This window comes from Gekko japonicus, unplaced genomic scaffold, assembly GCF_001447785.1.
Source record: "Gekko japonicus isolate JY-2015 unplaced genomic scaffold, Gekko_japonicus_V1.1 scaffold9, whole genome shotgun sequence".
NCBI classification, from domain to species: Eukaryota; Metazoa; Chordata; class Lepidosauria; order Squamata; family Gekkonidae; genus Gekko; species Gekko japonicus.
Window position 1 is genome coordinate 2,453,389 of NW_015168044.1, and position 12,910 is coordinate 2,466,298.

The following is a 12,910-nucleotide window of genomic DNA, read 5'->3' on the forward strand; positions in this document are numbered from 1 at the left end:
ACATTCCAGATAAGTGACAGAGTTGGAAGTAATGTACGTGCATTCTATTTTAAAGTCGTGTGATGTCCATATTTTCTTGTGTCTTACAATGAAGTCATGATTCTTTCTAGAAATGCAAGAAGGTACAGAGACTGCAAAAGGACTTTATCTTGACCCTGTTGTTTACATTTGCATCACATGCACAGGATCACATATTTGTGTTCTGCATTAAATTAATCTGGAAGAAATTCTAATCATGGGTTCTTTCGTTCACTGAAGTAAATTAGAACCTTTGCTGGCTCATAGAAAGTGTGGAGAAAAATGCCCTTTGTACTTTTTATTGTGAATATCATGAATTCTGCCAAACGGTTAGGGCAAGGGCCCTCAGCCTTTCTGAGCCTGCAGACACCTTTGAAATTGTGACACAGGGTGGTGAGTGCATTCACAAAGTAGCTGTGACAACAAGTGGCAGAGCCAGCCCCAAAATGTTAGGAAATGAAGTTATGTGTAACTCTAATATGTCTCCAACATTTCAGACAGCTCTGCAGAACAGGATGCCTTTTAAAATGAACATCTTGTTTAAAGTGTTTTCTTGCTTGCTCACAGCGTACCTTCAGTCACATAGTGAAGATCTTTATGATATAGGGGCACCTACATAAACAATTTATTTAAAAAATCTACGCAGCCAATCAGATCTCCTGTGGGCACACCAATGGGGGGAGGAGCCCTGCTGGGCAAAAGCCTCACTTGGCCCCACCCACTTTCTAAAAACGTTTGGCAGGCACCAGGAAAAGTGTTAGTGGTTGCCATGGGCACCATGTTGAAGACCACTGAGCTAGAGAACAGTATGAAGAACTGATCTGTGTGCAGTTTGAACACATTCACATGATGGTAGAAGGAGGTACAAACTGAAGGTTCGCTACAGGTTCCTAACAGCATGTCCCTTTTTTGCCCAGGGTCTGCAGTTTTTCTTTTACATAGAATTAGAATGCCTGCTGTTATGATGGGTGAGGTCTGTGTGGAAGAAGAGCTTGTATATTCTCATGGATCCTTGGGAGTAGCAGTTGTATGGTACCCTCTTGCAGGACACCTGGGCAGTGTGGACCAGACTACCTTGTATCAGGCATAGATGGTACAGTTTCTCAAGTGCAGCATTTTACTTTTCTCCACAGAAGTGAATGGTAGCCTGATACAAGGTAGCCATTCACTTATACGGGAAAAGATAAAGGGGTACATTCAGGTACACCTTTGGGGGATGAGGACTGTGGTTAAACCTGCTTCCTGTCCCTGAGGGCCCCAGCAGTTGAGAATGAGCCTGTCTTCATAGCCCAGCCTCTTCATCAGAATAGCTGCATCTTGGGTTGTGTTTCTTGGTCACATCAGCATGTGCTAGACAAAACTTTGGAACCTTGCTTCAGGATATGTGCATAAGATAGAAATAGCACGGATTGTGCCATGTCAGTCTGAGGAGCCTTCTACTTGGCATTCTCTGGCTTCCTCATCTTTAAAACGCCTACTGGTTTCTTGGTTCTCTCACTATTTTATTTTCTTTAAGATCTGTGAGAGCTCTGGTGAGTCTCTGGTATCCTGTGAAGGAGAGTGCTACAGAGTCTTCCATACGGAATGCCTAGGATTGAGTTCACAGCCTGATGGAAAGTTTGTCTGCCAGGAGTGCAAAAATGGTAAGTCAGTTGATGGCTTTTGTCTCAGAGATCCTTCTGGATGGAAGTGCTGGAGACTGCTGCTTGCGGCTTGTTCAACTTGACTTTATTAATTACTGCTCTGAGGCATTTATATATAGGCTGTCTTCTGTCTTTTCCTCTCAAAATGGACTAATTTCCCTATCAAAATGCACTACACTGTCCTGGTTTCCTTGTGTGAACACTGATCTGTGTCATGATAGCTAAAGGTTAGTCTCCCTTAGCCTCTCTTTTTCCCGTTCTAAGTAGCATCAGTGAATCCCATTCCCTTCTCACTAAGTAAGTGGCATTGGTAGGCTGTCCTCCCCCTCAGTGCTGAAGACAGAAAGCTGACAGGAATAATGGGTTCTTTTCCTGCAGGCCATTACTCAGGAAGTGTACCATGACCTAGGATAACTCCTATCTGATCCTCCTTTTATTCTCTTCTCAAAAAGGGCAGCATACGTGCTTTTCCTGCAAGGTTGCTGGCAAAGATGTCAAGCGCTGCTCTGTCAATGCATGTGGTAAATTTTATCACGAGGCCTGCGTCCGCAAGTTTGCCACAGCTGTCTTTGAGTCTCGGGGATTCCGTTGCCCGCAGCACTGCTGTACTGCCTGCTCCATGGACAAGGATATTCATAAAGCAAGCAAAGGTAAGAACAGAACTCTCTTTCTGGAGAAGTTGCTGTGGAGTATCTTGGGCTTTATAGCAAGTACTCTGAGATATTTAAGACTGCCAAGGCTACCATGCATTCTGTTGAGCTTGATCCTACAGTTACTCTTAGGAGTAGGGATGTGTGGTGGAGATCCCAGCAGCAGCCTGTCTGAACAAGGTGCCTATAGTGCCTTCTGTTCAGAGCTGCAATTAAAAGGAGGGGGCACCACGGCACTCTCATAGTACTGATGCAGATACAGGGCTGCCCCGTGGAATATGCTGCTTTGTGTTCTCATTGTGCAGAGTCAGGATAATGGTGGTAGTTGCCAGTTCTTTCAGCAGCTTCACGATATCAGACCTTACTGCCCAGATAATGAGAGTGAATTTGCATATACTTTTACCTAGCAAAGCTCCTTTGGGTATGATTCTGTAACAAGTACCGTGGGATACAACCAGTCCTCTGTGTGATAAAGGTGTACATGAATCCACGCTTGGACTGGATTGCAACAGTTGGAGCCAGGAACAAAATTGTAATGTCAGTGATGCATTTACCTGTTCTTGTACCAGAGATACAGTTTTGCTGAGCTAGTCCCAAGTTTTAGGATCCTTCTGAGATTCACAGTCAAACACGTAAATTGATTCCAAGCAGGGAAATATTATTAGCATGTCAGCCTACTTTTGGCTGTTTTCCACTACTATATATAGTTAGTTAATCTGGTTTTAGAGACCCCTTAAAACTGGTATGGTTCTTTTGACCCAGAGAATATAGATCCCTGGATACTGGTGATGTATGGAATGGAAGGAAGATGTGTGCCAATAAGCAATACCATATATTTTTTGTATATATGTAAAATAGCTGGTATGTTCTTTCACTTTAAATAGTCTAGGTAGCTGGAGGTCTTCAGCATCTACTTGAGAAATACTGTGTTCTCACAGAAGTCTTTATTCCTTCTGGCTAGAATATGTCTCAGACTAGTTGTAAGCTATGGAAGACACAAATATGTGGTTACAGATTTCCCAAAAGTGGGTAAAACTCTCAAGGAACAGGATACTCCATTTCTGACTTTGTGAGACTCTCAAAGCGGAAGAGGGAAAAACAGCAAAGAAAAGGTTGGCAGTTTGTGGATAGCACTTGTTTTTACAGTGTAAAAGACATGCAGATTAAAGAAGGGAAGCAAGATTTCACTGATGCTTAGCATATTTTTGATATGTATTTGAGGGTCTGAAAAACCTAAGAGGGTTAGCTCCAGTAATATCTGAACACACTTAGTGCAGTTCCGCTTGTGGTAGTGCTAGATATACTACAGTATTTGTTGATCCTGATCATTTTTTGCATAGCCAGAAATGCAGATTGAGATACAATAAGCAGACTAGCACAAGCTGCCAGCATGGGGGGGGGGGGGGGGGGGTTGGTAAGCTTCTGCTTGTGCAAGGGCTCTAGTGCACATGCAAATCTTCTGCTAGTTCCAACCCAAGAGATAGTTCCACCAATTATAAGTGAAGAAAAAGGGATACAGAAACCCAGCAGCTGCTCTTCCTTGACCCATCCAATATGCAAGTGCAAACCAGGACACAGTCGAACTTTAGGAAACCTGCCACATACCTTTTAATAATTGCCATTTTAAAGTAGCCATTCTTCAGAAGTGGGTTGGTGTTTGCTGTGACTTTAGTAAGTATAACTCATGGAGTTTAATGCAAAATAAGCTGATGGCCAAGGCTATGTGTACTCTGTGTTTAAAAGGAACATTTTAAGGTCTGCACACAAGCTATCCATATTCTGAAAGCTGTATACATTATGCCACTTAAACAGTTTTTATGTTTTTTCTTTTCTTTTCTTTTGGAAACTTAGGTTTCTTTTGGAAACTTAGGTTGCTTTGGTTGTGCTAGTCATTGCAGTGTGGAAGGAGCTATACAAGCCACTGAAGCCATATATTTTATTTATTTATTTATTTATTTTATTTGTACCCCACCCTCCCCACCGAAGCAGGGTCAGGGCGGCTTACATAAAATTACAACAGATAAAAACAGCAGTATAAATATCAACAGAAAACACAACATAATTACTAAAAGCCATTTGGTATGGCAGTGGTGGTGCAACAGTAGCAGTAAACATAATAAATTATCGTCAGCAGATTATTTTTCTATCGGCAAGCAGAGGCTGGATGATGGTGTTGGGCACAGGGTCTTAGATTGTTAGGTGTGGCTCCTTACCTGAATGCCTGGTGGAAGAGCTCCATTTCACAGGCCCTGCAGAACCGTAAAAGTTACTGGAATTCTTGTTTGGCCATCTTTCTGTCTTCTGAGAATTCAGCTGGCATTGCCTACATTTTCAAGGATAAAGCATATCTTCACAGTTATTAGGGCTATAATAAGCTTTTTTAAAAAATAGAAATTGATGTTCTTGAGAAAATGAATTATAAATCTTTTTGCACTACTGTGCAATAGCAGCCTACACACGACCCTGCCTGTTTCCAGCATCAGCACTGCCCAGTGCAAAACATTGTCACACATAGGGGTGCAAAAATGTAATTGATTTTCGAAATCCATGACATCTCTTTTAATGGATGTATCCTGGCTAAAATAAAATAACACTCTGTGGAGGCTTTGAAGTCTGGAACTGTATTCTAAATGGACTGTCATATGGTGCGTTTTATATTAAAACAGGTCGCATGGTGAGATGTTTGAGATGCCCCATTGCCTATCACTCTGGAGATGGCTGTATTGCTGCAGGAAGTTTGTTTGTGTCATCCCACATTCTCATCTGTAGTAACCATTCCAAAAGGAGCAATCACTCTTCATCAGCTGTAAATGTAGGCTTTTGTTTCGTTTGTGCAAGAGGTGAGCTCTGTTTTTTGTCTTCCTCCATTTATATTTCTGGTGTTCAGTCCCTGACTTTGTTAAAAGCTGACCTGTTAATTCCCCCCACCCTTGGGATTTGTTTTTGTTTTTGGCTGTTGGGGTGGTGGGAGCACCTACAAGTGCTGGTTGCTGGATTGCCCAATAGCATTTTAGTCGTCAATATCCATTATTAATACACATTAGGAAATATACCAAAGGAGGAATCTTCTGCTGCCACTTATGTCTGGGGAGGGGGAATTCTGATTGTCTGATGCCGGCTACTGGAATCCCCAGTCATTCTCAGCAAAGCTGGTGGGTCCTCTCTCAGATTAGTTTGTTTATCAATTAGAAAGTATCCCTTTTTACATAGCTTTAACTGATAAGTTATATAAAATAATTCTGGCACAGTTTAGAGAAATTACCACTCTGTCCTATTAGGCATAGGTGAGAAGAGACTCTTGTTTTCTTTAATGGATGAACTTTTCCAGCAATTCTGAATGCTCAGCAGGCTTGTCAGACCCATGTTCCAAGTCTGGTTAGGTCTTGTTAGTTAGGTGGTCTTAGTCCAATCTTTTGGCTGTATTCAGTGTGTGGGCAGCATAGATGTAGGAAAAGGTTGTGTGTCGTACACGCAAGTATTCTGATATTTGGTGGCAAAGATAATGTCAGCATTTATGGAATTCAGTGCAAAGGAACTGGTAAAAAAACTGAGTTTTGGATGCCTTCTGTTTGTGTTCAGTGGGTGATTTGGAGTGGCATCTACCAGGTATTGATGCTCAGCAACCTCCATTTATTGTAGTTTTGGTTGCCCTGTTGAAATGAGGAGAGTATGTACAGCAACAGTGCCTGCTGCATTAAAGCCACATAAATGGAGAATTTATTATAACTTCATATTACTTAGTGAAGTCTTTCTGAAACAGTAAAAGCTGACAAGTTAAAAAAAAAACCCCAAAAGCCACTTTGTTTTATTCTTATGTATCATGTGTACAAAAGATAGATGGTTAAATACAAGATCCCCACCCCTAGGGAGAGAACAGAGGTAGTGGAAATAATTTTTTTTTACTGTTGGGACAAATTCTGTACAGGAGAGGAAATGCAGCTGACACGGAGCATTGAGGTAAACAATAGATACAGTTCTTGAATGTCTAAATAAATTTAATTTTTTCCAGAGGAATGGCGTCCAAAGGCTCAGAGGGAAACTGTAAGTTTTAGAGTGTAGAATTTGAGAAGGGTTCTTGGAATAGTGTGAAAGCAAGCATCAGTTCAGTGGTGTGTGGGGGGGTTCGTTTTTGAGTGAAGGAGTTGTTTAAATCCCTTAAAGCAGATTTAAACCTAGATTAACATAAACTGAGTCACATTTCTTGGCAAGTGCCCATATGTGCAGATAGATTTATAGATGTTGTGTGTTCCACTTTCCTTTACCTATTAGAGCTTAGGTTCTCTCTAGCCACTTTGTACTCTCACTTTAATTTTGACATCATTTTCATTTTTACAAGTGAAAAGTTCTTTAAAAATAATGGGGGGGTGGATACATGCAGCAGCTAGGTCTCTGAATTAAAAATAGCTAGAAATGTCAAGTACATGTGAACATGACTACTTTAGTGATCTCAGTGATATTAGCTTTAAAATGAATCTTTATTACTCATATTGGAGTTCCTTTCAACATTTGGAGGTGTTAGATATAGCTGTACACAAGTTGGGGGCATGGGTAGCCACGGCAGAACTTCCTAAGGAAAAATGAATTTAGGACTGGAGTACAGAATCATATTCTAACATGATTCTGTACTCCAGTCCTAAATTCATTACATGGGAATAAATACCATTGATATCAGCTTAGCTCTTGTGGTCCTTAGTTTTTCTTTAGGTGGGCTCGCAAACAGCTACAAAGCTAAAATGCTTTGGAACGTAGAACAGGCTTCATCATGGGCTCTTTGGTGAATGCAGTGTCCTTCACCAGGGAGAGTGAGCAGCTGGTTAATGCCTAAAGCCAGTCACTCAGTGTGGATAGAATTCTGTGGACAGTCAGAAAAGGTCTTTGCATCAAATAGTAGTTGAAGGCCATAGCTTACTTTTCAGCCTCCTAGTGGGCAGGTATTGGAAGTTCTGTGTTAGAGCAGGGATCCCCCAGCCTTTTTGAGCCTGCGGGCACCTTTGGAATTCTGATACATTGTGGTGGGCACAGCTGTAAAATGGCTGCCACAGGAGGCAGAGCCAGCCACAAAATGGCTGTTACAAAATGCCTGCCACAGAGCTCCATAGAGTGAAGTTCTTTGTGTTCTGGTGGTAGCTGTTGCCAAAGCAATGTTTTTAAAAATCTGCACAGACAATCAAATCTCCAGTGGCTGATCAGAAGCCTTGCTGGGAAGAATCCCCACCTGGCACTGCCCAGTTTGTAGAAAACATTTGGAGGGCACCAGGAAAATGTCAGTGGTCACCATGGTACCCATGGGCACTGTGTTGGGGACCCCTATGTTAGGTGCTCATAGTATTGCCAAATAGCAAAATTTGTGAATGGACCTGAAGATAAAGAGAATTTGCATATCAAAATTACTTCTCCCTGCTGAGTACTGGCATAGAGACTGTTCACACAGTCAGGCCAATACACAAAAAGGAAACATATTCCAAATGTTATTATGCATGTAAAGATAACTGCCATGCAGAAGCGTTTTAGACAGTTTCCCACTTGGATGTTGTAATTGGTGAATTGGCTGTGAGTAGTTGCATTTGGACACCAGATTTGGGAATAAAAATGTGTATGTTGCAATACCTGTGGAGGACAGGAATAGCTTGTTGTGAGGCTCTTTTTCACTTAGAGTCCCTACCACCCTCCACAACCTCTGTCCCACAGGTTCAGAATTCCAGGTAGGTCAGGCAGTCACAGACAGTTCACCACTAGCCTTGTGTCTTTTAAAATATACAGAGAGCCATGACCATTTCACATCCCAGGTCCTCTCTCTCACTTGAAAAGACATCGCAAGACAGGGTAGCCCAGTCCCTTTTAATAATCAGTCCTCACTCAGACACTGCACAGAGCTATTGGGGTTGGGGACTCATGCCCTGCTTCGTGGGTTTTCAGCTTACAGATACACACCTAAACAGTATACTCAAGATTGCAACAGCACAGATTTTTTGATGCAATAATTCAGAGCAAGAGGTGTCAGTTATCAGACACTGTTAAATAAAATATTGCAAGAGTGCTAATGTTTTAAGCATGTTTTTATTTTAAGTAAAAAAAACCCTTCGTGTTTTTGTCCTTAGTTTATATCTCCACTACCTGGTGTTACATTTTATGACACACATGGTTCGGCCCAACAAGGTCTCATTTATGTCAGATCCGGCCCGCATAACAAATGAGTTCGACACCCCTGGGTTACAGTTTTTTTTCAGTTTAACTTTTGAACTGTTTCCCAATCAGACATCTGAGATTCTTCCTTACAAATTGTTCTTTTTCCAGTCAGCATTAAGCTACCCCAGTCTCCCTCTCAACTGAACTAACTGCTGTTTCCAACTGTCCCTATCACCAATATTCCATCAGCTCCCATTGGCCACTCTTAGGGAGAGGTGGAATGTAACATAACCTGTCCATCACACTTGTGAATCTATATATCTAATAGCGAAGGCGCCCCCTGCGTGCGGATATCTAAATCCGCACATCAGGGGCACCTGGGAGGCAGGGAGATTTTCCTTTTTTGTTATTACCTATTGCTGGAGAACTTCCATATTGAAGAGAGATCATTTCAGAAAAGCTTTATTGAATTGAAGGTTAGAGAGCTACAGCCAAGGTTTACAGGAGCTGTACTTGCTGTAAAAATATTTGTTGATACAAACCAACAGAACTGTATTTTATTAGACTTGTGTGTCATGGCAACAGTTCTTGAACCCTGCCCAAATAACATGTTTTGATTTTTAACTCTATACAGTGGCCCTATAGGTAGTTAATTGCCTAGCTCAAATAACAATTATTTCCAGATAAGTCGTTTGTCAGGCACATCATTTAAGTATATTGATATGTTCATAGAGGGAAAGTGAGCATTCTTGTACATTTTAGGGGTGACATAGATATGTTGTAAAATATTCTTTTCTGATTGGCTGTGTTGAGCAGTATCCTTCAAAAGTCTTCATAACATCTGTTATGTGGCCTTTCCCATGTTCAAACCAGTTTGTATATCTTGCTGTAATCCTTACAAGAGCCTTATAAATTAGGCCACTATAGATGGGGGGCTGAGCCTGAGAGAGAGACTTGCCTAAGGCCACTAGGGGTGTACAAAAATAACATGGTATTTTTAAAGTTTGAATATTTTGAACCCGAAAAACATCAGTTTTTCCCGATATTCCTGAATCCCAATACTGGTAATGGTATTCTGATTCGGTAAATCCTCGGGATTGCCAAATTTTTTCAGTTCCATTATACACTATGGCGGGGGGGCCAAACTTGTTTAACGTAACAGCCACACAGAATAAACATTAGATGTTTGATTATAAAATTTTTGCGAGTATACTAGCAGAAAGGCTTAAAAAATATTAAACCAAACTATTCATCAAGATCAAGCGGGATTTCTTCCGAAAAGATTGATGAAGAATAATATAAGCACTGTTATTAATACGCTGGAATATTATGAGAACCATCCAGGAAAACAAGCAGTGTTAATGTTTCTAGAGGCGGATAAGGCATTTGATAACATCTCATGGTCGTTCTTATTACAAAAGCTGGAAATTTCTGACTGTGGAAAGAAGTTTGAGACAATGATTAGTGCAATATACAAGAAACAACATGCTCAGATAACTATAAATGGTGAACTAACACAGGAAATAGAAATTCAAAAAGGGACAAGGCAAGGTTGTCCATTGTCACCGTTATTGTTTATTTTTGCTCTAGAAACACTGAACGATTTAGTGCGAAAAAACCAAAACATACAAGGTTTAAAAGTAAAAGGAGAAAAGTATAAACTTCGGGCTTTTGCAGACGATCTTGTATTTATTTTAGAAAATCCTAAGGAGTCGATTAAAGAACTGCTGGAGGTAATTCAAGAATATGGATTGGTGGCAGGCTTAAAAATTAATTCAACTAAAACTAAACTACTGACTAAAAATTGCGATACAAATACACAACAAGAACTACAAAATTTCACGAAAATGGAAATAGCGAAAAAGGTCAGATACCTAGGTATTATAATGTCAACTCGAAATAGTACTCTTAATGGAAGATAACTATACGAAACTATTGGAAGAGATAAAAAAGGATTTAACAAACTGGAAAGATCTGCACATCTCCATGACAAGAAGATAAAAATGAACATCTTACCCAGATTCCTATTCTTAGCGCAGAATATTCCAATAATTTAAAATATACAATACTTTACAGAACTGGATAAACTAACAAGGAAATTTGTGTGGAACGCAAAAAGAGCAAGAATAAGATTAAAGTTGCTGCAAGATAGAAAGGATAGAGGTGGATTTGGTCTACCAAATTGGAAGTTGTGTTATCAAGCAGTGAGTATGGGATGGATTAAGGATTGGATTAATCTGCAAGATGAAAAGATGTTTAAAACTAGAAGGGTATGACCTAGTCATGGGCTGGCATGCCTATATTTGGTATGATAAAGATAAATCTCATCAGCATTTCAAAGATCATATCATAAGGGCGGCCCTACTCAATGTGTGGAGAATAATGAAAGAGAAATTCTATTTAAAGATACCAAAATGGGTGTCACCTTTAGAAGCTTTCGTAATACCAACGCTCTTAACGAAATACAATAAAGCAACTTATGAGAGACTGCTGGACTCGACAAACAAAGTAAAATCAGAAAAAGAATTAGAATCACAATATAATATAAAATTATCTTGGTGGGAACAGACACTATTAAAATCAAGGTACCAAAAAGATATAAAAATAGGCTTTTATGATGACAAAAATGAGCTAGATAAAATCTGGCTCTCCTCAAATGACAAATTGATCCAGAAATTATATAAAATATTATTGGAAGAATACATGAAAGAAGAAACAATGAAGAACAATGTGGATGCATGGACGAGAGATATAGGTTATGTAATTCAACCTGAAAAATGGCTTAAGATTTGGAAAATGACTAAAATTATGAGGGCGACTAATTTCAAAGAAAATGTTTTCAAAATGTTTCATAGATGGTACTGGCTGCTAGAAAGAATAGCAAAATGTTATGCAAATTGCTCCAACATTTGTTGGAAATGTAAAACAAGCGTTGGAACATTCATATGTGGTGGCAATGTACCAAAATACAGAAATATTGGTTATTTATTCAGAAAATAATACAGGAAATGGTAAAAGTTAAACTTGATTTAGTGCCAGAAATATTCCTACTCAATATACTTCCAGAACACATTAGCTACAATAATAGATATTTAATAATATATATATTAACTATAGCTAGGATACAATGGGCGAAATGTTGGAAGCAAGACAGTACCCCCAAACAAGATGAAGTAATAGAGAAACTTATGGGAGTAGCCGAAATGGACAAATTGAGTTTAATGTTACAAGGGAAAAGTGAAGAAATTTTTGTGGAACGATGGTTGGGATTGTACAAATGGTTAGAAAATAGATAACTGACTCTAAAATGTATATATGTAAGGAAATAATATGTATGAAAACCTAATAAATATAATTAAAAAAAAAATTAGATGTTTGAGAGTCACAAGTCATGAACAAATATTACACACACATTTTTATTGAAAAATATGCAAATTTGCTTTTTATTAACATTAAATTAGACTGTGTGAAAGAGCTACATGTGGCTTCCGAGCTGCAGTTTGGCCACCCCTGCCATATAGGGAACATTATAGTCAATGGTCCCCATAAGGCAGAGGTGTCAAACTCATTTGTTATGAGGGCCAGATCTGACATAAATGTCACTTTGTTGGGCCAGGCCATGTGTGCCACAAAATGTAACACAAAGTACCGCATATATAAACTTTATAAGGATGATCTCAGATGCTGAACGGCAATAGCAGGCATGATTGGATTAGTTGTGACATGCAGAGGGGTGGAAATATCAGCATTGGTAATGAGACAGGAAACCTAGGTCTCAGTTTGGTACATGAGGATTCAGTCCAGAAGGATGCAAAGAATAAATGGAAATAAGTCTGAAGAAGGGAGCAGTGACTCATAGATGCACATACCATACCACAATTTTGTTAGTCTTTAAAGGTGCTACTGGACTGTTAATCTTTCTACTGCTATTAGAAACCACAACATTCAAAAGGCAGTGGGGGAACAGTTTAACCTTCCAGGGCATTGAGTTGCTGACCTAAGAGCAGCAGTTCTTTTACAAAGGAATTTCAAAGGGAGATTAGAAAGAGAGACTGCTGAATTACAACTGATCACAATGCTCAAGACAATGCAAACTCCTGGACTGAATTGAGACCTAGGTTTTTTCTCTCATTACCAATGCCTGCTATTGTCATTTGGCATCTGAAATCACATCACTCCAAGATATAAGGACAGATGGATTCATATTCCAGCTGCATCTGAAGAAGTGAGCAGTGACTCATGAAAGTTCATGCCCTGCCACAAATGTTGATAGTAAGGTGCTGCTGGACTCTTGCTCCTTTTCACCAATAAGGAATGCAAGCTGTGCTGTTAGGTCCCCCCACACACACACCTGTTAGAAATGGAAAGGGGGATTTCTTCAAGTGCCATGAGGTGGTCTCCCCCCCCCCTCTGGCTCTTTTCCTCCCTCCTCCTTCCCTCCCTCTCTCTCTTAAGTGTGCCAGACACCAAAAG

General features: G+C 39.9%; 1 protein-coding gene across 1 annotated transcript in view; it reads left to right on the forward strand.

The window, feature by feature from the left end:
- The window catches only part of WHSC1L1 (Wolf-Hirschhorn syndrome candidate 1-like 1), an 82,486-nt gene that overhangs the window by 36,084 nt on the left and 33,492 nt on the right, over positions 1-12,910 (forward strand). The window contains exons 11-13 of the mRNA XM_015414191.1: positions 1,535-1,661; positions 2,114-2,311; positions 4,978-5,151. Coding sequence (XP_015269677.1) covers positions 1,535-1,661; positions 2,114-2,311; positions 4,978-5,151 — 499 coding nt within the window. The remainder of the gene's footprint in view (positions 1-1,534; positions 1,662-2,113; positions 2,312-4,977; positions 5,152-12,910) is intronic.